This window comes from Archocentrus centrarchus, unplaced genomic scaffold (genome assembly GCF_007364275.1).
Source record: "Archocentrus centrarchus isolate MPI-CPG fArcCen1 unplaced genomic scaffold, fArcCen1 scaffold_27_ctg1, whole genome shotgun sequence".
Taxonomy (NCBI): domain Eukaryota; kingdom Metazoa; phylum Chordata; class Actinopteri; order Cichliformes; family Cichlidae; genus Archocentrus; species Archocentrus centrarchus.
The window spans coordinates 216,933-243,909 of record NW_022060257.1 but is presented as its reverse complement, the minus strand read 5'-3'; the positions used below and the strand labels follow the sequence as shown (position 1 = coordinate 243,909).

General features: G+C 38.4%; 2 protein-coding genes across 3 annotated transcripts in view; both read right to left on the bottom strand.

Moving 5' to 3' along the window:
• The window catches only part of fkbp15b (FKBP prolyl isomerase family member 15b), a 28,877-nt gene extending 21,005 nt beyond the window's left edge, over positions 1 to 7,872 (bottom strand). For both annotated transcript variants that reach the window (XM_030723775.1, XM_030723774.1), the window contains exons 1-8: positions 7,709 to 7,872; positions 2,669 to 2,772; positions 2,502 to 2,580; positions 2,268 to 2,337; positions 2,107 to 2,181; positions 1,128 to 1,226; positions 805 to 954; positions 631 to 699 (exon numbers count right to left, since the gene is read on the bottom strand). In XM_030723775.1, the coding sequence (XP_030579635.1) occupies positions 631 to 699; positions 805 to 954; positions 1,128 to 1,226; positions 2,107 to 2,181; positions 2,268 to 2,337; positions 2,502 to 2,580; positions 2,669 to 2,772; positions 7,709 to 7,758 (696 nt within the window). In that variant the 5' untranslated portion in view covers positions 7,759 to 7,872. The remainder of the gene's footprint in view (positions 1 to 630; positions 700 to 804; positions 955 to 1,127; positions 1,227 to 2,106; positions 2,182 to 2,267; positions 2,338 to 2,501; positions 2,581 to 2,668; positions 2,773 to 7,708) is intronic.
• Positions 7,873 to 10,808: 2,936 nt separating this feature from the next.
• On the bottom strand, positions 10,809 to 15,974 carry fgf17 (fibroblast growth factor 17). Its single transcript, XM_030723797.1, has 5 exons — positions 15,697 to 15,974; positions 15,569 to 15,605; positions 15,135 to 15,312; positions 12,711 to 12,817; positions 10,809 to 11,099 (listed from the first exon to the last, which is right to left on the bottom strand). Exons 1-5 carry the CDS (start codon positions 15,726 to 15,728, stop codon positions 10,809 to 10,811), a joined length of 645 nt encoding a protein of 214 aa, XP_030579657.1. The 5' UTR covers positions 15,729 to 15,974.
• Positions 15,975 to 26,977: the final 11,003 nt, after the last annotated feature.

The window sequence follows — 26,977 nt, the reverse complement described above, 5'->3', positions numbered from 1 at the left end:
ACAGGTCGGTAGCCTGTTGCAGGGCTAACACAGAGAGACAGACAACCACTCACACTCACATTCACACCTACGGGCAATTTAGAGTGACCAATTAACTTAACCCCAGTAACTGCATGTCTTTGGACTGTGGGAGGAAACTGGAGTACCCGGAGGAAACCCACAGAGACACAGGGAGAACATGCAAACTCCACACAGCGAGAGGCCCGGGCCAAGGTGGAACCAAACCCAGACCTTCTAGATGTCATGCTAGCTGTGAGGCAGCAGTGCCACAACACCACCGTGCTGCCCGGTACAATTTGATAGTGCAACATAAACAGTGCAGGACAGTAGTGAACTGTTGTCACTTAGTGGGTAAGCACAAGTTGACTATTAATTCTTGTCTTTCCTCAACTGCATCAGTGCATCCACACAGGAAGTAATTTGCCCATAACGCATAACTTTGTCATTGAGGGTTGTTGCTAAAAGACATTCAAGGCTTAGGCTTCCTAGGTAACCCTCCAACGCATTTACTACCACTCTAATCACTTGTTGCTTTAAGTCGCTGAATGTCATTGACTTTCACTAGTTGCTTCCTGTATGAACATCCCTTTAAGCTATTATTCACAATCATTGGAGCATGCTTTCACTCACTTTGATCACTTTCCCAGCTCCTATCTTCAGTCGTAGCAACTTGTCTTTGTTCTGGTTGGAGTCAAACATCTGAAACAATATAGATAAGATTTAAGGACTTGTTAGCCATCATGACCAGAAAATGTACAAGAACTGGAGAAAAAAATATTTGTTAAAATAATGAGAGTGTTCGACCTGCCCAACAGTGTGGTTCTCCAAGAGCCAGCCTGTGTACACCACCTCCACAGAGTCTCCATTCTCCACTGATTGGCCCTCACCAAGACTCAAATCCTGGAGCACCACAACATCTAAAGAGGAAGCGCTGTTCACTTTCGCTAAACATACCTGATAATAAAAGAAGACTTCCTCATCTAAAAAGTAACAACGCAGTTTACAAATCAGCTTAGTAAATGCAGGTTACACTAATAATGTTTTGAAAATGATCTATGATGCTTTTGGACCTTGTGCTTAGTCACTCACTGTGTTGGTTCAACTGTAATCAGTTGTATGAGGCTCACCTCTTTGCAGAAGTCGGAAGCTGATTTCTCTGATTCAAACATCAGGGACCAGTTCTGCCGCTGGTCATCATAAAAAGTGCAGTAATTGCTTTGCTGTACCTGCAGCAAAAAAAAAAAAAAAAAGAGCATGTAGTAATGAAAAAAGACAACAGTTTCCAGCAATATACTATATTGTTATAATGCTGTTGTTGTACAATACCTTAACCACACAGTGACAGAGTGAGTTTGCAACCAAGCTCTGAAAATATTTTACTATAATATTTATAAAAAAAATAAATTAAAAAAAAAAAACAGATTTACAGCTGTAAAGAACAGAGTTTAAATGTAACAATGATTGTTGAAAATGCGTATGCATGCATGCTTGTGCATGTTTGGCAGTTCCTCAGGTTTTTTCAGAAACTGCCCTAAACCAAAGAACATTTTGTAACATTTTACATTTGTCAATCACACCAATCAAGAAGAGATTTCTGTCAGTTTCTGAACAAGGGGCAGAGCACAGCTGTGAGTGCATGCTGAGCAGGACCACCGCTATCTCCCAACCTACCATGAATCAGAAAATTATATGAATCATTTTTAAGATATCCACAAAGCACCAAGATTTGTTTTGTTTTTTTTTTTCAAATATGTACAAAAATATGAATGGTTAATAAAAAGTAGAGTTCATTAATGTGACATGAGATTTGAAAATGTTTACACAAATGTGAACATTCACTGAGCTTTGGAAATGTGTACACAAGTCCATTAAGATGTACTACGATTACTAAATGTATGAAAAAAAATCTGAATGCTTGCGTTTATTGTGAAAGGTCAAGCATGGGATAATATAAAATAATTGCAAAATCTGAGCTCTAAGCTTTTATTTTGGTACTGAGGATTCTTTACTGTAACAAAAAAAAAAAAACCTTTTCTATACATGTCAGACTTCTGTGTGAAATTCCTTGAGTGCATCTGCTTTTACATCCTTCATGACTCTACTCACTGTGAAAGCAAAGCCCACATGAATCTTGGCAGCAGTTACTTGTTTCTGTTGGCTTAAGTACAGAAGTAGCTTGTACTGCAGAAAAGAAGAGATCATTATTCATAAAAACCAGAAGTCAAACTAGTAATCTCAAACAACAGACTAATTAGTAAAGCTCCAACCTCTTTTGTTGAATGATTGCCTAGCACAGCTGCTCCCAGCTTTCCCTGCTTCACATACTGTCCATTAATACTGCATGAGACAAAATGGCAGAAAGCTTTTCAGTGAAATTACTTTGGGGGTTGGGACTTTGATAAAAGGCTTTAAGCTTTGTTAAAAAAAAATGGGGATAATGCTCCAGACAGACTAAAAACATGAACACTGATATTCAGAGTACGTAAAAATAGTTTTCTCACTATCTGAAGGCTTGGACTGCTGTAGCAAATAACACTGCAGGAGCTCCAGGTGGTGGTGCTGGCTTCTGATTGGATGGCGCTGCAATAATATTAAAGACATGATCACTGCTGCCTCTGCATCATGACTGGATGTAAATTCAGCAATGTTATACTGGTGACAACGTTACCTTGGTTGGAGCTCTTTCTGGGCTGTTTGGGGGCTGTGTACTGGAATGACTCATTACCTTGACTGGTTTCCTGGTCTAGTCCAAACAGGGAAGCCAGCTTCGCCCTGAAAAACACAAAAGATTATCTATATTTGATTGTATTTGCATTCATATATATATGAAAATAAACAATAGGATATGATTTCTGACACTACACTCAGGTCCTTTTTCCACTGACCGGGTGCTGGTGCCATTGTTCGAACCGTTCAGCATTTTTTCCACTCTTGTCATTTTAGGACCAACTTTAGCTGCACACTGCACTTCAATAGGTCTCCTGACAGCATTTTAATCCTCACAAAGGTTTAAAGTCAAGCAGACAATGAGCTACAGTATGTGCATTTCATCTACCCAATCCTGCTAAATACGACTGCATAAGTAGGGTTTTTATAATCAATTAATGTATCTTTTGTATTAACCAATGAATCCTTTGACATGTCGCAAACACAAAACATGAGCATTTAGCCTCATGGAGCTGCATAACACCTCAACATATAAAAAGTAAACACGAAAAACAAAAGGTAAATCTTAACATACTATTTTTTTGCAAGATCCCTTTATTTTCAATTAGAACTATGGATCCCTATGATTATGAAATTAAACCAAATAATCAATATAAAATTTAACCCTGTAACAGATTGCCGACCATCATATCGCATTCCTTTACAGCAATAACTGTCCACCCCTCCTTTAAAGCCCAAATGTTTACCAAACATTGGTAGTAAATTATTCCTGCTGATGACATGTTGTTGCAGTAGTAATACTGCTCAGTATGAGGAGAATTGCATAGTTTCACATTTGGTACACATACTTGGCTGAAATTAGTTTAACTATACTATTGCATTTTATTGTTGTAACTTAATAAAAAAAAATAATAATCAAGCAAGCATTAAGATAATGATGTGAGTAGAGACACATCAGATGACATTACTAGTAAACTGTCCTTTAACCAAAAACAGCCTGAGGTCATACTTCTTATACAGGTAGAGTAGAGGGACAGGTCTTGGGCACATAATAATCAGCATCTCAGGATCTTTCTTAATGGATTACGTTAAACACAGGATCATAGTGCTGACTTTCTGTGTGACGACTGAGCCATCCGCTGAAAACAAACAAACAAAACACACACACACACACACACACACACACACACACACACTCGAGCTGCTACAGGTAATTATTTTAACCATTACGAGCTAGTGTTTTTTTTGTTAATAATTTAATCAAATATGCATCTTGATGTGTTTTGTCCACAGTCAAAGTATATTTAGGTAAATTATCAAATGAGAAAGTATGAAGAACCTGCCTGTCATTTCTGATAAATATTCTACAAACTCACAATGTGTTGAATCCAAATAATGGTTCAAAAATGTCCTCTGCTCTCGTTAACACTCACATACAATATCTATCTTTTGAAGTTTCAAACTATTATGGTATCTTCAAAGAAAAATGATTAGAACTATAGTTGTTAAAAGATTTGACTCAGAAAAGTGTAAAAAGAAAAGTGTTACTATGTGCATTTCTGTATATTTTTGTTCTCTAATGACATCAGATATCTCTTTTTAAAGTGAGGCATAAGTGATAAAGAAAATGGCTAAAACGATTAGTTCATTATCAAATTATTTGCTTTATAAAATAATTATTTGCTTTATAAATAATTTTATAAATTATTATAAGTAATTTTTAGTCATTCAGCTAACTGACTAATGGTGGCAGCCTGGTACTAACCCCTGGAATTCCTTCCACCGGTAATCACTGGCATCTCCCAGAACGGACATGTTGAAAGCCTTGAGGCCCTCATCTCCGACGGTAAGGAACTGGGCTGAGGAGGGACAGCCTGTTTGCATGTGTGAGTCAGAATCCTTTTAATGCTTGTTCCAGTGCTCCTGTCTCTAGCTACACCTGACCTCTCAAACCCCGGTGCTGTCACACCTGTGTGGCAAATTCAACAGCACAGCCGAAAAAGAAGAAAAAAACGTTGTGCACTCCGGCTTTAATGCCGCACTGGTCTTCGTTGAAAAGAGATGGGCTGTGGCAGAAGTCTTCAACTCCAGTCCTCTAACAAGCAGCATGTGAGAGGAATTAGATTCCATAACACTTGTCCCTCCTCCACAGCAGGCTTTACGCTGGCCACTGATCCTACCAGCTCACACACACTGCAGTCACACAGGGCTCACACAGAGGGAGGAAGCATGGAAACTGTGGCAAAGATTAAAAAGTCAAAGAATCTGTCCCATGACAAGAATGGTCAAAGCCTGGTTCTTCCAACACATCAATCCTTTAAAAAAAAAAATAATTTCAGCTTCTAGAACCAACTCTCCAAACACTCAGAGCAAGCCGCTGCATCTGACAAGAACATTACTGCTTCAATTCATTGAGGTTTGTGTTTATGCAAAGTTTTTTTAAGGACCTGTCACAGCATTTCAATTATTATTCAATTGAAAAGGTGCTGGGAGGGGCATACTACGAATGAAGTTCAACACAGTCAAGCTTTCTTTGGCTTAGCTGGCTCACCAGAACCTAAAACCCCAGCAGGTGATAACTGGTATCACAATGGTGGTTACCAGCTTTCTCTGTTCAGCAGGGCTTTCTGTTGCAGGTTCTGTACACGCTCACACACTCGTGGGTCATAAAGCGTCATCCACACAAAATGATATTAAGTGTAATTTCCCCATTGTTGGGCTAATAAAGGTATCATCATCATCCCCATGAGTACCACCCACACCAATTAAAGACACTATCAGATGATGATAAAATGGAGATTAAAAATCTATAAAAAATATAAAACTATAACAATAAAACGCAATACTGTTGCCAGCAATTGTTAATCTGGTGATTTAGCGCTCAGAGTGGTAAAATAAACATTTTAATTCAACTTAATTATTTTATTGCTAAGTCCACTCTTGATGCTGCTGTTTATTTCTAAGGTGACGGCTGCACATTAGCGTTCTGAAACAATATGCTGGATATATTTAAACCTTAAATGTTACGGTCCCATAGGCTGATAAAGGAGATGTGGAAATCCCTTTAGTTTTTCAGCAGATCAAAGTGAAACTGCTTTTATTGAATTTTTTTTTTTATTGAATGGGTATCTTGATGTGTATCCTGTATTCTAGTAGCTGCAATTCCAGCAGTGTAAAACAAACCAAGCAGCAGATTAGAAGTATATAAAAACATTTATACATTTCCTGAATCAGCAAATTAATACACGCATATTCCTATAGCAATGCAAGGCAGTTTTCATTCAGTGGTTTCCCCCAGCAGAGAATCTATACTGTGCTTAAAACATGCTCTAAATAAAAGAATGAGTTATGATCTTAAACTAAAATTCATAACATAATCTGCTCCTGACCTCATCATAAATTACGACGGTAAAAAGAGAACCACTTTCATGACGCAGACACCTCTGACTTTAAGCTCGACATAGCTCCCTAACCCACTAATCACTCTTTGAAGCATAGCCCTCAGGACCTGTGGCTGCAAAAAAAGCCTAAATCATCACCCCTCCACCACCATGTTTGACAACTAGTGTGAGGGCTTTTTGCTAATATGCTGTGTTTGTTTTTTACCAAATGTAATGCTGTGTGGTTTATGGCCAAACATCTCCACATTGGTCTCAACTTTCCAAGGGACTCTATTCCAGACATCCCGTGGTTTGTTCAGATGGAACCTTTCAAACAAAAGCTGTGTTGTCATGTTATTTTTAGAGCAAAGAGACTTTTTCCTGGCAACCCTTCCAAACAAGACATTCTTATTCAGTCTTTTTTCCGATTGGACTGTCATGAACTTTAATATTTAACATACTAACTGAGGCCTGTAGAGTTAATATCTCAGAGCACTGCTCAGCCTGGCCTTAGGGGGAAATTGATGATGATGAATTGTTCATCATTTACACTTACCCTCTTAATTCTTATAGAAGCATAAGGGTGTACTTAGTTTTTCACAAGATTGTATCGAGTCATGTGAAAACTTTGTTTTACACACAACTGTATGTTCTAGTTAAATGTGGCATGGCTCTCAGAACTTCTATATCACTGTGAAACAGTCCCAGATTTTCTCATTAATTATTTATTCATACTGCTGATTAAAATATTTTCAGTTTCAGTGTTAATCCTCTTTGGCCTGGGACCTAGACCATGTGTTCAATTTTGGCCCATTCTGTGATTGAGGTTCACACCTCTGCTCTACACTCTACAGGGGGTCTGGCTGAACCAGAACATATATCGTGTGTTTATATAAAAAAAAATAATAATAATAGTTTTTTTTCCTAATTAAAGCTTCTGTTTCTTTTACGTTTTTAGACAGATAAATATATATACGTGAAATCACATTCCACGAAGGCCTGAACATCCCAAGATTCAGTCATGAATATCAGCCAATGAAAGCATGTGATATCTCGTCAGACCAAGAGCAGGCAATATGAAAGCAGCAGCGTGTCATTTAAGTAGCCATAATTCTTCATAAGCCTGAGGTTACATCGTTCATGATGAAAATGTTTCATATTTGTTCATGCCAGCTGACTATGCAAGTTATTAATACTCAAGAAATTCACTTAACCACATAAAATAGTGTTTTATTTTCTTCATTTTGAAGACATGAAATATGGCTAACAGTGCAATCAAGTGAAACTTTAGAAGCCATTTTAAAATTCGGTGCAGATATGTTCTTCTGAGAAAACTAGAATAGAACCACATCACTTCTATGCGCTTCGCGGTGCTTTTCTTGAGAGTCTAATGAAAGAATTAACGAATAATTAAAGAAAAAAACGCAACAAAGGAAATTAAAACCAAAACCGAAATATGTACTCCATGCTAGAAAATGGGCTTAAAATAAACATCCTGCACTTTAATCTGTTTTTTTTTAATGGTTGACTCCAATCAGTGGTGGTGAATCAAAAGTTTCAAACGAGAGCTGTGTCAACAGCTCGAACATGGGCTAAATGCTGGTGAGCTAGTTAGCTTATAGGCTAAAGAGCATTAACTCAGAGGGCAAAAACAAACTCACCCTCCTGTGGGAGACAAGAAGTCTCCGTCCTCGTCGTCCCCGACAAACATCTTATAAAGCCTGAAGCCTGAAACCTTGGCCTATTAAATAAAACAAACGCACAAAAAAATATATTAGCTGTTTTACATGTCTGGTCTACGACTTCCCCTTCCTGATTGTGTTGAAATCAGCTGACTTTCCACATGATCCTAGGTCAATTCACAACAATTACCACTAGAGGGGGCCAAACATAGACATAGACACATAGACGACGCATTGAGCGGAGCGGCCTGTTACTGTGACACGTCAGCGCGTCCGCCATATTGGATGTGGCAGATCTTCACTGTGGACTAATACAAGTAAATGGACTGAACTTCATAAACTGCCTTTCTACAAATTTATTTAAGTTAATACGTTCATTTACACATTCAAATATGCAATAATATACACTGGGAAACTTTTAGGCACAAAAAAAAATTCTGTTTTCAAAATGTTAGAATGGCTAAATACGATCAAAAACAATTCGCCAGTCTTACCTGTAAAAGGTGATGTGATCCCGTTTTGACTGTAAAATGGTTCGAAAAACTCCACACAGCACCAGAGTGCAGCATCTCTCTCATGTTATGTTGGAATGCGGCGTCTAGGTATATATGTCTATGGGGCCAAAGACCATGTATGAGAGCCCAAAAGACATACAGGGGTTGGACAATGAAACTGAAACACCTGTCATTTTAGTGTGGGAGGTTTCATGGCTAAATTGGACCAGCCTGGTGGCCAATCTTCATTAATTGCACATTGCACCAGTAAGAGCAGAGTGTGAAGGTCCAATTAGCAGGGTAAGAGCACAGTTTTGCTCAAAATATTGCAATGCACACAACATTATGGGTGACATACCAGAGTTCAAACGAGGACAAATTGTTGGTGCACGTCTTGCATGCGCATCTGTGACCAAGACAGCGAGTCTTTGTGATGTATCAAGAACTACGGTATCCATGGTAATGTCACGACATCCAACAGGATTAACTGTGGACGCAAGAGGAAGCTGTCTGAAAGGGATGTTCGGGTGCTAACCCGGATTGTATCCAAAAAACGTAAAACCACGGCTGCCCAAATCACAGCAGAATTAAATGTGCACCTCAACTCTCCTGTTTCCACCAAAATTGTCAGTCGGGAGCTCCACAGGGTCAATATACACGGCCGGGCTGCTATAGGCAAACCTTTGGTCACTCGTGCCAATGCCAAACGTCGGTTTCAATGGTGCAAGGAGCGCAAATCTTGGGCTGTAGACAATGTGAAACATGTATTGTTCTCTGATGAGTCCACCTTTACTGTTTTCCCCACATCCGGGAGAGTTACGGTGTGGAGAAGCCCCAAAGAAGCGTACCACCCAGACTGTTGCATGCCCAGAGTGAAGCATGGGGGTGGATCAGTGATGGTTTGGGCTGCCATATCATGGCATTCCCTTGGCCCAATACTTGTGCTAGATGGGCGCGTCACTGCTAATGACTACCGAACCATTCTGGAGGACCATGTGCATCCAGTGGTTCAAACATTGTATCCTGAAGGCGGTGCCGTGTATCAGGATGACAGGTGTATCAGTGCACCAATACACACAGCAAGACTGGTGAAAGATTGGTTTGATGAACATGAAAGTGAAGTTGAACATCTCCCATGGCCTGCACAGTCACCAGATCTAAATATTATTGAGCCACTTTGGGGTGTTTTGGAGGAGCGAGTCAGGAAAGGTTTTCCTCCACCAGCATCATGTCATGGCCACTATCCTGCAAGAAGAATGGCTTAAAATCCCTCTGACCACTGTGCAGAACTTGTATATGTCATTCCCAAGACGAATTGATGCTGTATTGGCTGCAAAAGGAGGCCCTACACCATATTAATAAGTTATTGTGGTCTGAAACCAGGTGTTTCAGTTTCATTGTCCAACCCCTGTAGTGGAGGAAGGCAAATAGCGCAAGGTCATCAGGAGTTGAAAGTGCTGTTCAGTCATCAAGCATGCATGGTGAGTATCAGGGGATGCTGCCCTTTAGTCAACCCTGACCTTTGACCTTACAAGAAGAGAAAGAGGAGACAGAGTTGAATAAGTTATGAAGGGCATAAAGAAGCGAATTATTTCAAAGAATTAAAAAAAATCACATTAAATTCTGCTGTACTTCCGTTGATATTCCTGATGAGAAAGAAATTTATATTCACTGTAAGAGCATCCCAGCATATGTGGATGTAAATTACTTCTGATGTCCTTCTAGAAGCACTGGTTAAAATAATTTTTATTTACTTTTTGAATTATTTTGAATATTTGCTTGGCATTTATTCCATCCTTTGTATATCCCTTATATTTGTTGTGTATTTTTTATATATTTCTTTTTCATTGTGGTGAATATACTATATATATCTTCATATATGGTTTAGTAACACATTATTAAATAGTATCAATCTGATGGAATTCCTTTTGTCAAATAACTATGAAAAACCTACAATGTGAAGTCAAACATTTCATTTAAATGGAAATATTAATGCTTCTGTGTTCACATGAGCTTGTTGTCAAATGTGTTCCTACCACTGTTTTAAAAATAGATGTCATTACATTGACATAAACGCAGCCGCATTTCCTACCCTCAGTGTTAATTCAGACTAAAACTTGTGTCTTCCTTCGTTTGCCAAGTTCATTAAAAGAGCTACATTGTCTGGCTGAACTCCAAAAAGCATAGGGTCAGTCCTGACAACAACATCAGTGTAGTTTAATGTGATGTGAGCACTGGTGTTTGAACTAACTCCACAGCTGCTGTGCAGGCCACCATCCTTGGCTCTGACAATCGATTTCTATGTAGCAACTGTAAATTTATTTTGTGTGGCACATCATATGCATCATGGCACTTTATCCCTTGATGCTCACACACACACACACACACACACACACACACACACACACAAGACAATTTAATACAATCCACTTATTTTACTCTCTTTCAGTATTTACACATGATCATTTTACAACAATATTAAGGCATCTGAGCCATCTTTGCCTTGTCATAAAATATACAAAAATAAAATTGCATCATTTTCTTTCCATATCACAACTTTCATCAGTCCAGTGCTTTTATTGCGCTTAGGAAGAGATAGGTGATTTCCTGTTCCGCTTTGCTCGACGTGTGGACAGAAATCTGATGAACTCAAAGGGTTTACTTTGGTCTGTGTTGGGGAAGGGAGGCAATCCTGTGTGTAGCCTCTTGATGAAATGGACCTCTCTCTGGTTCTCCCTTGTCCTGGAGGCTTTGATGGGCCTCCCTTTCCTGGTGAAACCCACATACCAGCCCTCATACTTGGCATTTTGGAAGGCTGTGTAATTGTTCTCAAGTACGATCTCTGTGAAGATACAATCCTTGCTCCGGCCGTTTGGCTGCAAGAGAAGAGAGAAAAGGTTTCTTCTGTGACACCTGGACAGACACTGGGTGGTCATGTTCTGATTCATTTAAATACAAATCAATTGCTGGATCTTGTGGAATAAATTTAATGTATCCCCTTTGGTCACCATGTACACTTGTGTATACAATTGTGTATATCACTTTCTATAGTTAGATATTATGCTATAATATTCATTTTCAGACATCTCCTACCTACAAAGATTATGTAGACATAAGATGAATTGTGACAAAGGGGTTGTACAAAAAACAAACAAAAATAAAAGCAACTCTTTTATTATCAGTCTTCCTAAAATGCATAAAATGCCACATTCATCCTGATATACAGTGGCTTGCAAAAGTGTTCATACCCCTTGAACTTTTCCATATTTTGTCACATTACAACCACAAACATAAATATATTTCACTGGAGTTTAATGTGAAAGACCAACACAAAGTGGTATACAATTATGAAGTGGAAAGAAAATTATACATGATTCAAAATATTTGTTTGTTTGTTATTAATTAATACACAGAAACACTAGAAAGAACTGTCCTTTTCATCTTAACCTATAGACCATCTCGTGTAAAGTCTCAGTGAAATTCTTATCTCTAAACAGATATCACAGCAGCTATAGTTTCAACACTTCTGAATCATCATGAGAAGGAGATTTATGACTTTTCATGTCAGCCAGATATGTGAATCCATCTTTTCCATTTCCATGAAGGAAGTGGAGAGTTGACTTATGACCAAACACACAGGCAGTGCATGGTGGGAGGGTACTTTCCCCCTATCACTGTCAGCTATATCCAATAGGATTGAGTGATATCACTCAGTCCTGAGAGGATTGCTTTTTTTCCAGTACTACATCATATCCTGGAGTGACTGACAAGGTATGAGAGTTCACTGACAATGGACTGGAGCTTTACTGGAGCTACAGTGTGCATTTTAATGAATATGCAATCTGATAAAAGTCAGACTGTATCTGCTGTATCAGACTGTATGCCCTCTGAAGAAATTTCTCCCCTCAAGTATTGAATTACTGTTGTTTTCTAGTGATACAAGATCTTTCTGTCATCTTAAAGAAAGATGGTTATGCTAACTTTACATGCTAAATTAAAAAACATTGGGAGTATCGATGTGTTCTACCTGAGCTTTGCTTTAACATCTCAACATCCACCTGCATCCACAAGGTTACTGGGAACCCATCTAGGGTTACAGTTAGGATTAGGGGTAAGGTTTGGGTTCAGTTAATTTCTACTCCTTTTTTATAGATTTTTATATAATATACATATACAAGCTTTGAACAAAAATGAATTATACTGACAAAATGTACACTACATAATTTGAAATGTAAAATTTTGTAGTTTCTGTAAATTTGCCTTTTTTAAAGTATAGCTAAAACAAAACCCAACCCTTAACCCTAGATGGGTTGACTGGTTACATGTTACAAGGTTAAATTATAAAGCTCACTAATAAAGTTTCAGTCTGCAACAATATAGTTTGACTGCTTTTTTTTGTTTTACTTCCCCATATTTTTTCACTATTCATTTGCCCACTGTAGCCAGCATAAAGTTTCTGTGTTGTCAAATACTTCTCAAACTTGTACCTTCCCAACAAGCTTTCCATTCCGGTTCATGCAGAGGTAACGCCCACTTTCTGCACCTCTTATCCTCACTCGACTGCCAAAGGTGTCTGTCTCAACAAACAGGCGAGCTGCAAGAAAGACACAAGAACACCAGTGAGCTGAGGAAAAGCAGACACAAGCATAGACTCAATTTTATCTTGTTCTGTGTCTGTTTACATGAGTTGTGTGCAATATGCAATGTACAAAATGTCTCTGTGGGACTTATATTATGGATACTGACACTCAAATATAAAGCCCTGATTTCTGCTGTGACCAACATTTAGAGTTTGCTATTCACTGAACATATAAAACCTACATTGTCAGTTGAGTTGTTGTATTATAAGAATTTGCAGTTCTTTGCTCAGTGGGCACTCTGTTGAGCTGAAACTTCACAGTGATAAAATCCTGCTGGAAGTCAAAACACCAACTGATTTAGCAAGTTTGATGTCGGACCATTAAAGAGCTTGATCTTAGAAGCAGAATATACATTCTCACTTGCTATTTAGTTGTAAAACATGGGTTGTGTATTGGGACTACAGAAACAAAGGGCTTGTCCTAATCAGCCACTAAACTCATCAGACGATGGGATCATGGATACAGCAGGGAGGCTGAATTTACATACAGTATTGAAAACATCTCAAAGTGGGAGAGACATTCAGGCTGGACGTGAAACTGCTGGCTTTGCCTGAGGATCTCAGGCCCCAGCAGGGGTTAAATGCCTGTGCTGTGGGAGACCACAAAACTCAAGATTGTCACTTAATTCCTTGGAATAATCTCTAACAAGGCATTGTCTGATTGCACTGATTGTCTACTAAGTTCTACCAAACTGTGCAAAACCCTCCATCATTTGTGACTTATCTAGGGAGAAGAGTATGGTTTGGGTTTGGTTGATGACTCTAATGTATTCCTATAAAATTTTCTCCTGTTTGGAACCACAGAGAAAAAAATTGAGCAATCAAACATACAATAATATATTAACATATCTTACTTTCTGAAAATTTGCCCTTTTTGCGAACATGTGGCTAGCATCAGTTTGTGCCTTGTGTTTATTCCCACTGCATTCAGTCTGGTTGAGCAGGGACTGCATGTTTGTAATCTGCTGGCAGATGGCCTGTCTACCTGCAGAGAGCTCTACAGTCAGATGGAGGCAGTGTACAAAATATGTGGTACAACCAGTCTGTGGCTGACTCTTGCATGTGCTGCTGTTGGTCCATCAGCTAGAGAAGAGCAAAGTTATCGACTGCAGGCACTGTCTGTACTTTTCATGCTTGATCTTTGAAGGTTTTGTTTTGTTTTGTTTTGTTGTGGTTCTCCCATTCTTCCATTACCACTTCCTTTCCTATTCCAGCCCAGTTGTCAATCAGTCAACATTTGGTAGATGTATGTTTCATCCATTTCCAGCAATGGATGGTTAGGATTTTGGAGGACTGCACAGGAGTATTCCTGTATTCTACAGGTGGGATTTGGGTGAAAACACTTCTCCCCCCCCAAATGAATGGGTTATGCAGATGGACACATTTGTGAGACAATAAATTATGCTTGAAAAGCTCTAGGTTAATAGTACTAAGATTCTTTTATTTGTCTAAGTGAAAATATAGTATGTATTATACTATAAAATATTTTTAGCACTATTGATTTACACATTCAGACAAAGATTTTAGTCCTTATTGCTCTTCTCAATGAGAGCTAGGGCTGTCACAATATGAAAAATACACTTTTTAATGATCGTTTTTCAAGCTTTTGTACAGGTATGATTACAGAATCTCTCTACACCTTCCTACACTTGATTTTTGAGCAAAATTCATTTGCCAAAAAAAGACAAAACACATAATAAACCAAGTTAAAAAATAGTTTTAAACATCATAATCATTTTTATTGTAATTAGTTTTTCCTAAGGGTATCACAATAATATAGTTACCTTTGCCCAAAATAGTCATGTAGAGAAAATGTGATATTGTTATTGCTCTGCTCAAAATAAAAGTACATTGAGAATCATTGAATATAAACTGGTGCATAATGCACATGTAGTGCATTATTACCAATATTACAAATATATTTTTTAATATTATACTTAGACTTATTATTACATTATTATTACATAGAATTTAAAACTTTTTTTTTTTTTTTGAATATTATATTTCACTGAATCATTGTACCTCATATTTTGCATGTGTAGTCACCTATATATTAATAGTATAACAAACAACAAAAAGACATAGGTTGAAAATCTTCATCAGGCAACATTTTTTTTAAATCTATTTTTCGATTTTGGGGACTACTAGAAAAGAAGAATAAATTCAACAACCTAATGCGTCATCAATAAATATCTGATGGTAGGTCTAATTGATCTTATTTTGGTTAATCGTTAAAAAGCAGTGGGGTTGCCCGCAGGAGGTAAGGTCTTACCGTACAGATTTCCATCCTCAGCGGTGGCGGTGACTCTTTTGCCCTGAATCTGGACGTGTTTCCCGCTAGCGCGGCTGTACAGCTGGTAAACTCTGACCTGTCTGCGGCTGAGCTGGTCTGTCACTGCGCCCTGCGTCCTCACATACTGGTTAAAATTAGGAGACGGGTGATTCTCCCCCTTTTTATTCAAAGGGAAAAATAAAATACATAATGTTGTCTTTCTAATCTGGGATAAAGAAATTATAGCCAATTTTAGAAGCACCAAAACACGTTATTTACGGAGATTTCCTAATAAATTATTATTGCTTAGTACATTAATATGGGCTATCATGTTCAAATTTCATATTTTGGTTTGTAACCTTTTAATTATTCCTACTTTTAATTATTTCCTCTTATTAATTATGCTGGATAATTAGCAAGTTTTAGTGGCTTACCTGAGCGTGGCACCACAGCACGAAAAAGTGAAATGATCTGCAGAAGCAACAAAAAAAAAAAAAATGCATGAGCAACAAAGAAGTCATTTTCGAGGCTATCATACAATCAGAGTGTGCGGCCCACTTACATGTAAATACAGTGCCGGTTTATTCCATACATTCTTTCCTTAATTTTAACCGATCAAGAAACAGGGCTTTTTCGGCAGAAAAATCCCAGAAGGATCCGGTAAATAAATCCAAGCGTTCCTACAGTGTCGCATATGCACTCCTGACCTGTCCATCCACACCGATAAAGTCCGCGGCAGTTATTTCCTCTCAGATTTATCAAAAACCTGATCCAGCTGATTGGGTGGTGAAAAACTGTTCGAAATATGAAAAGCGCATGCATCCATTATAAAGCAGAGAGACTGTTAGACTGCTCTTTACATGGCTAGGGTGGAAGTGTGAGGGGATCCCCAGCTCGCTGCGCTTCTGCTTGGTTTTATTCCAGCTTTGGAAAAGCCCTCTGTGTCACCGGGACCCGGCTACTCACTGGTTAAATGTTGAAAGGCTCAAGTCCCTCCTTGAAATCTTGTGGGTGTGCACAGCAGCGGGACCAGCAGTTTACAGTTGTTGTTGTTGTTGTTTTTTTTTTTTTGTTTTTTTTTATTTATTTATTTTTTTATTTTACTGTTGCTAAGACACATTTCTTATAACTTTCTATGTTGTTCTTTAAACTGTAAATGCAACATGAAATTCTCACATTTGAAAAACTCCTGACTCTTCTGGTAAAACCTCACAAAGGCATCAGAACAGTTTTATCTTGGCTTAAAACCTCACAGTGTTTCCAGATGACACACGGTGTCATTACATACAACATTAAGTTCAGTGTGGCTAACTTACAGTTCATCTATTCATTATGAACTACATAAGATCTGTTTTTCAATTCACTGCTGTTGTGAACTGGAACTGTGTGAAAGTTGTGTTTAAGGAATGACATCTGTGCTGTAGTTATGTTTAACTCGTCCGTCCAGTGGAATACAGTACAACTGGGACAGGTCACCAGTCTGTCACAGGGCTCTAATTTACTTTTCAATCTTCATTACTGCAGCACTTTATTTAAAAACTAGAAACTTGGAGGTGCTGAAGAAACCACAGGAATCACTTTACAGGATAGAAGAGACTGACTTTCCAACACACCTTCAACAGAAACAGAAAAAATGTAAAGAATCACAGAAACAAGATCACTCAATATTATATATATATATATATATATATATATATATATATATATATATATATATATATATATATATATATATATATATATATATATATATAGTTGCTGAAGTTTTGTCAGCTACTCATCCAAATTTCCCTTTCAACCACATCCCATGGATTCTCTACTGGACTGAGATCTGGTGAGTGTGGAAGCTACTGGAATACAACAGCACAACATCTTCTGTTGTACTATTGTACTCCAGTAGCTTCCACACTCATTCTTCCACTCTGATCTTCTGTTGTCCAATTTTTATGAGTTCATGTTAAATGTTGCCTCTGTTCCCTGTTCTTAGTTGGCTGTAATGACACCTGGTTGGTCTTCTGCTGCTGTAGTCCATCTGTGTCATTCAATGTGTTGTGTTTTCATATGCTCTTCTGCATACCTTGCAGATACCTTGTAACGAGCTGTTGATTGAGTTATTGCTGCCTTCCTATCAGCTCAAAGTAGCCTGGTCCTTCTCCTCCGACATCTGACATCAACCAGGCATTTTCTCGATTTCAGCAATTTTGTAAAGTTTCACATAAAATAAGATAAGCTTTATTGTCTCTGGACAATTTTTACTCTACATTAGGCCCACATTTTTGCAGTAGTTTTTTGAAAGCTAGCAAAGTTTTGATAAAAGTAAAAGAAAAAAAATGGTGGAATGATTTTATTCATTGATCACATAGGTGATCATGACTGACTGACCTTTCATGTTTTGACATATGTAGAAGGTTTTGATTGAGCCTTTTCCACGGCTGAGTGTGTGTTAAGAAAAATGCCTTCAGTGTTCTGAAATTGAGAAAAACTCTAAACTGCATGCAACCAAAGCCTAGTCAGACATGTTTAGTCACTTACATTCAGAACTCAAACTGAAACAACAAAGCTTCACCCAAGTTAAAGACGTAACACTACTGGATAGATGAAACATGCTGAAAAATAATAAAAATGAAAAGGAGAATACAGGAAGGAAAAAGAGGAGCAAGAAAAGACAAGGCAAAGAGAGGAAATGAGGGGAAAAATAAGAAAAGGAGTAATACGAGAAGAGAGAGGTTAATGAAGAAAAAATAAAAGTAAATGATTTGAGAAAACACAAGTAGAAACAACAGGAGAGGGGAGTAGGACAAAGGAGGAAAGACAGGACAATTAAGAATAAGAAAAAAAGAAAAGAAGATCTGAAAAGACAGGAGAGGTGGTTGATAGGTATGCATTTTGGTAGCTGCTGGGTCCAGATGAGGCGAGGTGGTGAACAACAGTGTAACATGAAGCTTCAAGTGCCTTCACATCTTGGCCTTCTCACGTTCTCTTGACCTCACCACTACAGTCATCCCCACTGAGGGCAATAAAGCAGTAAAACGCAGCAGTTAGGCATCTCTGACATGTTGATCTGCTTTTAACTGCATGACAGGAGTCAGTGTTGCTGATTGTCGATGTCACCTCTTACTGTAACCAACCCATCCATCAGTTCTCTTCTGGTGGAACAACAATCAGTATTGTCACAAACCTAAACACGCACTTAGTAATGTGAGTGATGATTTACCAGCACGATGCAGGTTGCAGCAAGTGTGTGTGTTTGTTTGCCTGGGGGAGGTTCACACCAGCATATAATGCTGCAGTGACAGACTCCACATCATTCATGTGATGAGAACACTCATGTCTAATTCATTGTCAGCTGTCTACAAGGAAAAAAAAAAAGTCAAAATTCTTAGAAACAGTAGAAGTGACTGAATAATTTATTCATGTGATCAGTGAGCAAAAATTGATTCAGGCAGCCTTTAAACTTATCTTAATTTCAGACAAAAGTTCCAGTATATATATTATGTAACACTGCTTTCCTGCATTTTCATTATACTTTTCACTGTTCAGTTTCTAGTCCTGACTAACAATCATTATGCAGTAACCAAGAGAATAGGTCAGACTTCAGAATTGTGCTGCCCACTGCATACATTCTTACTCATCCCATAGACTTTACATTGTGGTTATATTTCAAAAATATAACACACCATTTTAAAAAGGTTAAACATTCATGAAGATATCCTGTTAACATTTCTACAGACTGCACCACTCACATACCAGCTAACAATATGTTACAGAATTGACTTTAGGACTTTTTTATGGCTTTCACTCCCAGTTACATTACTGACCTTTAGGTACCACACAAGGTAGTTAGATTGTTAGATTGTTTCAGATACTCCCACAGAAGTCTGTCATCTTTTCTGGGGTCCTGTCCATATGCACATATTTTTGAAAAATGCAGTTTTTCTATGCATTTTTGCTTTCCTTCCCCACATAAAAGGTATTCATGTAATGGAATATTGAGCTTGTAAAAGAAAAAAAAAAAATCCATCCAGGGCAAAGATTTTCAGAAAATAATTTTCTGCATTTGTGTGGACAAGAAAAGCTTTTGCCTTTATCTCCTTTATTGATTTCTAACTGTCGGCTGTTATTTTGGCATGCGGTTGACAGTGCCTGGCACTGTTTTTTGCGCTTTCAAGTGAATAGGGATATTTTTCAAAAAAGCTCTCATGTGGATGACTTTGTTAAAAAACTTTTTTTTCTAGAGGTAAATTATCTTAATAGAAAATTTTTCTGGACGTTAGTATTACTTTTGCTCCTGACATTAGCTGACACAAACTGAATTTACTTAATAAGTCATATTATATAGTAATTCACATAATAAGTCACATTCTGCTCACTGAAGAAACATGACATGCAGTTGCACAACCTAGCAGGAATTATTCTTTATTTGATGGTTTATCGGCTGTGGCAGGACTTCACTGTGAAACTCACTGTGGAACTCACTGATCTCTAGCTATGCTGTGTTGTCAGCAAGATGTTTATGTAATGGGATATAGAAAGAAGACTGAGAGGAGATGAGGCCTCATGAAATGTAGCTTGCCCAGCTCCCTGCATTGTCAGCTTCCTTCACATATATCAAATACCTGATTGTGGAGCAGAAGATATGGAAAATATTTCATACCACATGCAATAATTCTTAATAATACGACGTATCTGTATGGCCATTTATAATTCTGTTTAGATTCTGTTTGCTTTATTTTACTTGTTATGCCTGCCCCTCCACCACCTTAAAAAAATACTGGCTTGTATTATTACCTGATTTTCCTCCTTGCCTACAATAAATCTCTTAAACCTTTAGTCAGTGTCTTGAATTTGAGTCCATGGCTGAGTTTGAGTATTGACAAAACGATCTGGCCATTTATGACCAGCGTACACTGACCCTCTTAAGAGGGTCCTGTCATATGGGCGCAACATGGAGAAAATGATCAGGTCCTCCATCATGTCTCTACTCAAAGGGCATCCAGCAAATGGCCAAAATTGGAGGTATGTTGCAAGTTCTCTGCTCACAATCTAAATCTACCCCAGCAACTTCTCTGTCACCCATCACTCAGAAACACACAGCTCCTCCAGAAGTCTTCTCCAGTGAATTGGATAAAAGCCATGGATTTCTCACACAATGTTTACTAGTCCTAGAAAACATAATGCTCCAGCATACCTATACAACAGATAAAGCCCATATTGCTTACCTTCTTATCCTCCTTAGTGGCAGGGCACTCAGATGGGCCCACCCTTTTCCTAACATTAATAAGGATTTGTCCCGCTGAGTTTAAAAACAGCTGTGTTTGATATAGAGATGAACTTAGATGCTGTAGCTCATAGATTGTTCAGTTTTTGACAGGGGAAGAGGAGTGTAGTGGATTACTCTGGATTTCTGTGGAGGCTGGTTAAGAAGACAAGGCTCTCCATGGAGCATTCCTACACAGTTTCAATGACTATATGGGAGATGAGTTAGCTGCTTCCTTTGAGTCACTTGTATTTTTGTATATTAGGATAGATCACCACCAAGTGAAAGTCTACAGTCCCAAGAGGTTGTTCCACACCCTGTTTCTGCTTCCTGGAGAGAAGTGGCTGGGAAAATAGGAAGCATGACAAGTGATGCAGAATCAGAGCCCATTCAGCCAGGAAGTGTCCACTTGTCACCTGCAGAAAGGTAGAAAAGAATCACAGAGTGCTTGTATTGTGGTCAAAAAGGTCACTTCATTGACACTTGCCCCCCAGTGGCTAAAAGATGTGGCCTGGCAGTAATGGTGGGGATGCTGCCAGGCAAAATTTCTTGTAAATCACTAATTTAGGTGTGAAAACGGACCCGACTTTAAGGCTTGATGCTCAGGTGAACGCAGTGGTGAAATCCTGCTTCTTTCAGCTGAGAAGACTGTCAAAAATCAAGCCTCTTCTTTCAAAACGTAACCTTGAAACAGTAATACATGCTTTTATAATATCTCGTCTTGATTACTGTAATGCACTTCTGACTCGAATTAGCCAGGCCTCCATTGCTTGTCTACAGCTGGTGCAAAATGCTGCTGCACGATTTTTATCTGGTACAAGCAAGCGAGAGCACATCACCCCAATTTTAGCTTCTCTTCACTGGCTTCCGGTTAATTTACGAATCCATTTTAAAATACTTTTATTTGTTTTTAAGTCTCTTAATGCCCCATTTTATCTATCTGAACTTCTGCACCCATATGTTTCATCTCCTTCCCTTAGGTCAGCAGACCAGATGCTTTTACTCGTACCAAAGGCGCAACAAAAACTCAGGGGTGATCAAGCTTTTGCAGTTGCGGCTCCAAAATTATGGAATGGTTTACACCTGTATGTCAGACAAGCTCCTTCACTTGCTGTTTTTAAATCTCATTTAAAAACACATTTTTATTCCTTGGCTTTTGACCCAGTGTGAGACTCTGACTTAAATATTAAGACACTGTTATAGTTCTTAATTAATTAATTAATTTAATCTCTTACACCTTTGTTTTATTTCTGTATCTCATTGTCTTTTGACCTGTTTTGGTTTTTTATGTGTGATGTTATTGTACAGCACTTTGGTCAGCCCTGTTGTTTTTAAAAGTGCTTTATAAATAAAGTGGTATGGTATGGTAAATCATGCCTACCAAGGCTAATGATTCCAGCTTAAATCTATCATGAAGTAAATGGTAATGGTAAATGGACTAGTTCTTATATAGCGCTTTTCTACTCAATCAGAGCACTCAAAGCGCTTATACAACCTGTTTTGCATTCACCCATTCACTCCCATTCATACAAGCACTTCCATCATTAATTAAGCTAAGTGCTTTTTTAATTAGCTAACATTCACACGCATTCATACTCCGACAGAACGGTCAGAGAGCAACTTAGGGTTAAGTATCTTGCCCAAGGATACATTGGCACGTAGCCTGGAGTAGCCAGGATTCGAACCGCTGACCTTCCGATCAGTAGGTGACCTGCTCTACCTACTGAGCTACAGCCACCCCGAAGTCAATTCACTGTCTCTCCAAGCATTGCTGGAACTTTTACCCGAGGCTCTCCAGGTTATAATGTTGAATGGCAGTCTTCTTGCTGACATCACACATCGAACCTTTCTATTGTGTGTAATTTTTTTCTGGGAATCACCATGAGTACCTCAATCTGTACATTTTTGCACACCACTAGTCCTGGGGTACCCCTGGTTAAAAATCCACAATCTGGCAACTGACTGGTCCTGTAATAAGATCACGCTGGAGCCCACATTGTCAAGAATTCTGTCTGCAATCTGCTTATTCTCCAGGAGCACCTGTTACCTCAACCACCAGTTCAGAAGTTCTGGATTTGTCTTTCATCCCAAAAGAATATTGTGTTCCACAATGTCATCCACCTCCATGGGATACGCATGGCCCTCAGTTCACCTCCAGAGTCTGGAAGGAATTCTGCACTGACATTAGTGCCCAGGTTAGTTAGCATCCGAACAGTCCTCCTGGAGCTTGCAACTAACCTGGGCAGAGTACCATCTGAGTGGACCATCACTGTGTTCCAGCACCTACCTGCACTCCAGGTCAGAAATTCCAGCTGTCTTCCAAAAATATTAAATTATAGACTAGGATTCTAAAAACTGCAATGGTCCTTTTGAAATTGAGGCAATAATCATTTCTGTGATGGTCTGTCTTAAGCTGCCTAGTCACATAAAGCTCCACGACTCATTCCATCTCTGTCAGTTAAAACCTGTCTGTTCCAGTCTTCGTCCAGATCAATTGCACTTACTGTGGTGATTTGCTATGAGCAGACTCTTCTAGTCCCGAGAAACCTCAAGAATCTTGAAGTGAATTTCCTGTACAGAGAATTCAGTGGGTTATCTGCCTGCCCCTTGGCCAGCTCCATTCAGAAAATACTGCCTTGCAATATTACCAGTTTTCCCCTGTGCCTGCAATAAATCTGTTAAACTTTTACTTCAGTGTCCTATGTTTGTGTTAAGAGCAGAGTCAGAGTCTTGACACACACACACAAGAAAACAAATAAACAAAACAAAACAAAAAAACAAAAAAAACAATTGTGTTATCCCCTCAGTGCATCATTGTAAATATAGCTATAATATAATTATATGCACTGAAAGCTCTTGTGCTTACTGTAAATTCAAATCACTCAATATTTATGTTTAAAAAAAAAACAAAGAAAAAGGTTTCACTTGCTTTTCAGTGATTATCTTGCATCATAACTGCTTTACTGTTATCTTAAGTTGTTGGCTTGGACAGTTAGTCATTCCCAAATAATCAGGTTTTGGGTTGTTCTGCAAACACCCTTTGGAGGTCTCAAGTGTTGGTTGTCCAGCCAGGCTAAAAAAAAGAAAAAAAAATTTTAATTCTGTTTTGTTAAGTTTTATATAGGTATTTCTGTAACACACTGCAACTATGTTCCTCACTCGGACAAAGTTAGCTGAAATAGAAGTAATATTTACATTTAAACTGAAGTTTATTTCTACAAAAATCAATTTCTGTTTAAGAAATCAAATTACATGTCAATGCAAATAAAAACACTGTATAGCTTGGTAGCACAGAGAGGACAAAAACTGCTTTACAGACGCTTTTTTACAAACTTCAAAACAGTGAAGCTCATTTCCCACACAGCTCGGACCTTCTCCAGGGTTACTATAGTGCCAATGACAAGTGAAAGGAGAACTGGTGGTCTCCAAACAGCTCTGACCACATCGTAAAAATCTCAGCCATAAAGAGCAACTGGCAACTCTTTCTGACCCTGCAAAAATAGAGGCAAGAGTTCAGAAAGTGGGTGGTCCCCTTATGAATGATCAAAAGAAGAGAAAAATTGAAAAAGAATGGAGGATTCACTTGGACGAGCAGCAGAGGTCTCCTTGTCTTTCACAATCAAGACAATCCTCACTGCTTTCAGTCAAATTACTCTGCATCCTGGGAATGTTACATTCAGATTGTGTCATTACTTTTTTTTTTTGGATGCACACTCACAAGCAGAGAGGTGAAATTGTACAACTTTGTGCTTATTACAAAGGCTGCTGACCTTAGGTATTGCCCTGCCATTTGGAAGCTGACCATTTGAGCTTGCCAAATTTGACACAGCTGACACAGGCAATAAATTTGAACTAGTTTCCCCACCCCCTTTATCTATAATGAGTATTCCCCTTCAAGGCCTTTGAACACATACATATTCATGTAAACATACTAGCAATCCTAATATGATAATAATGGGATAAAACCTTACTTTACAATGAAGGATCTCCGAAATCATGAATCTGCACATGTGAAAACAATAGTTAACATACAGCATCTGCACATCAGAATTAGGTGTGTGAATAACTACAGTGGATATGTAAGAGCTAATGGGTGACAGACAGCATTGTGAGGGTGACCAGACTGTGCAAATCCCTCTGGGTCCTGGAGTGCTCTGATGTCTGACAGGTGAAACCCAAGTTGCTGATCCATGATTAACACTTGCCAGTTGCAGACAGGCTCTGACTACTTCATCTGCAGGCAAAGAACATAGGAACACGTCAGACTTCAAAACTAATAAAGTGACCCTCACAACTGCAATTCTCAGGGCAACAGACACTGAGAGTATGGGAGGGTGAGTGGTTACAAGGGGTGGTACTAATGAAAAATAGCTGGATGGTGCCCAGCTACACAGAGTCCACAGTGTCAAACAGGCCCAGCATCTGCGTTATTTTTAAGGAGCAAAATGTCACTGAGCAATGAACATGCACAAGGCGCATATCTAACAGGGTTAGATGCAAGGTCACGCTGAAGCCAGATCACTTTCTGAACACAGACACTGTTGCAAATGTAGTGACACACATGCTTCTGCTTTGAAGTCCTAATTGAAGTTCCTGCAAAATTCAGTGGTGGCCTTTAATTGATTGTACTGGCATGTATACACGTAAGCATGTAAGAGTTATTTATTGCTATTCACACAGGGAAAATGACTGCAGTCTCTTTAGTCTAGTTTAAGAACTGATTTTAGGATTTAACTGATGAGGTTTGATGCAGAGTTGACACTGGGATATATCCCCATAGACCAGAACACTGCCACAGAGCCTAAGGCAGAACTCTTGTGGTTGCTTCTAAGGTCTTGACCAAGACTAAACATGACAAGACTTTTTTAGTCAGGGCCAGTTCTGGAACTCCATGCCTGACAATCAGTAGCATCTCTTAACACTTCTTAAAACTTAAAAAAGATACATTTTTCAAAAGAATCCTGACTTTCTGATGGTAATGTTAAAAACATTAAAAACAAGAAATGCTAGTTTCTTTTAATGTAAAAAACATTATCATCATCAATTTAAATATGATATCAAAATAAACTCTGTAGATGTCTTAGTTTCTATGAAATGTGAAATAATCTTTTCACTCATATGCTCTCATTGTATAAAATCACAGTGCAGTCTGAGTAGTGAGCTCAGTTGCTTGGAATAGTATTGTGGCTATAGTGAAATGATCTTTTAAAAAAAAAAAAATCCAAGTCAGTTTCATGTTAACACATATAAACATGGTCCATTACTGGTTGCCTTACTACATTACCAATTACTGTTTCACACACATCTGATGAGCACCATACCATTGCATCTGTCATGTCTATGTTCATCTAAGTAGCTGCATTTTTCTCAACACTTGAGAATTTCTGGGCTGACTGAATTGTCAGGTAGTCATCTTACTCGACAATCAGGATTGTGACCATTGGTTCATTTTCATAGTGAATAGTTCATTGCCTGGCAGAAGAGCCTCTAGTATTTCACATTTGTTAAAGTGACTCACTGTACAAGGTGGTTTAGATTACATGTGAAAAGATTTTTGGCACAACCTTTGGTTTTAGTCATCATTTATAAAGAGCAGCATTTGTGAGCTATTTTAATGACTGTTTCAAATGCATCATGAGAGAATTGCATGTCTGTTTTTCTTTTGGAATTGTCTACATCCACAATCAATTTGCCACTCATTTTTACTCTTAGAACAGAAAGAAAAATACACCCACATCCATACCAAAATGGGGACAGGTGCTGTGGGGAAATCTAGACTATGTGTTCATAATTTGTTTGAATCTATTCCAATCTAGGGTTACTGAATAGACAAGAGTAGAATCATGTGTTATAGATTCTAAGAAGAAAGTAAACAAGAAGAAAATATTTCATCTTAAGATGCCAGTTTCAGTTGTAGGAGATAAATAGTTTGCCTATATTGAATCTATGTTGAATTCAAGGTTATCTTATTTGATGTGATCCATGTTTTATGATCCATATTTTAAAGATTAAATGCTAATTTTTAAAAATTTAACACAGAACAGTGTAAAAGCAATAAAACAGTATGTTTGCATGTAGCTAATAGTACTTTCAACATTTGAAATGCTAACAAAAGTACTCAAGAGAATCTGTGGCCAAGGGGGGGGGGGGGGGGGCATCTGAATACTTTGACCTCTGAACACCATCATTGAAAAACTGGGCATTTATTAGAAATTAGTTATGGATGGAGAAACATGGGACCTCTTGCTCCCAGAGGACACATCAGGCCATTCTGTTTGACTGGTTTGGGATTTCAAGGACTAATTGATGGCTATTTTCAAGATTTATTCTGTCATCAGTTGACAGCAAAGCTACAGACATATGTCACTGATGTCACTGGGCCTCGCAGTCAAAACACATATCAGCTCCCACCCCAAGGAATTCTTCAGAGTAATCCTTTCAAAATAAGAAAAAAAGTATTTGACTAAAACCTAGGGGGAGATATTCTTTACCTCACAGAAGCAGCCAACAACCACACATATGGAATCAAAGACACAGGATTAATTATAAATGCAGTAACTTTCAGTCAATTGAGTCACTGACTTAG

What these genes read in the sequence shown, in the direction of transcription:
- fgf17 (XM_030723797.1), bottom strand. Translation starts at nt 15,728, where the DNA reads ATGTATGGAATAAACCGGCACTGTATTTACAT. An exon ending in AACCGGCACTGTATTTACAT is followed by an intron (nt 15,606 to 15,696) that starts GTAAGTGGGCCG and finishes TTGCTTCTGCAG; the next exon opens with ATCATTTCACTTTTTCGTGC. An exon ending in TGAGGATGGAAATCTGTACG is followed by an intron (nt 12,818 to 15,134) that starts GTAAGACCTTAC and finishes TCTTTCTTGCAG; the next exon opens with CTCGCCTGTTTGTTGAGACA.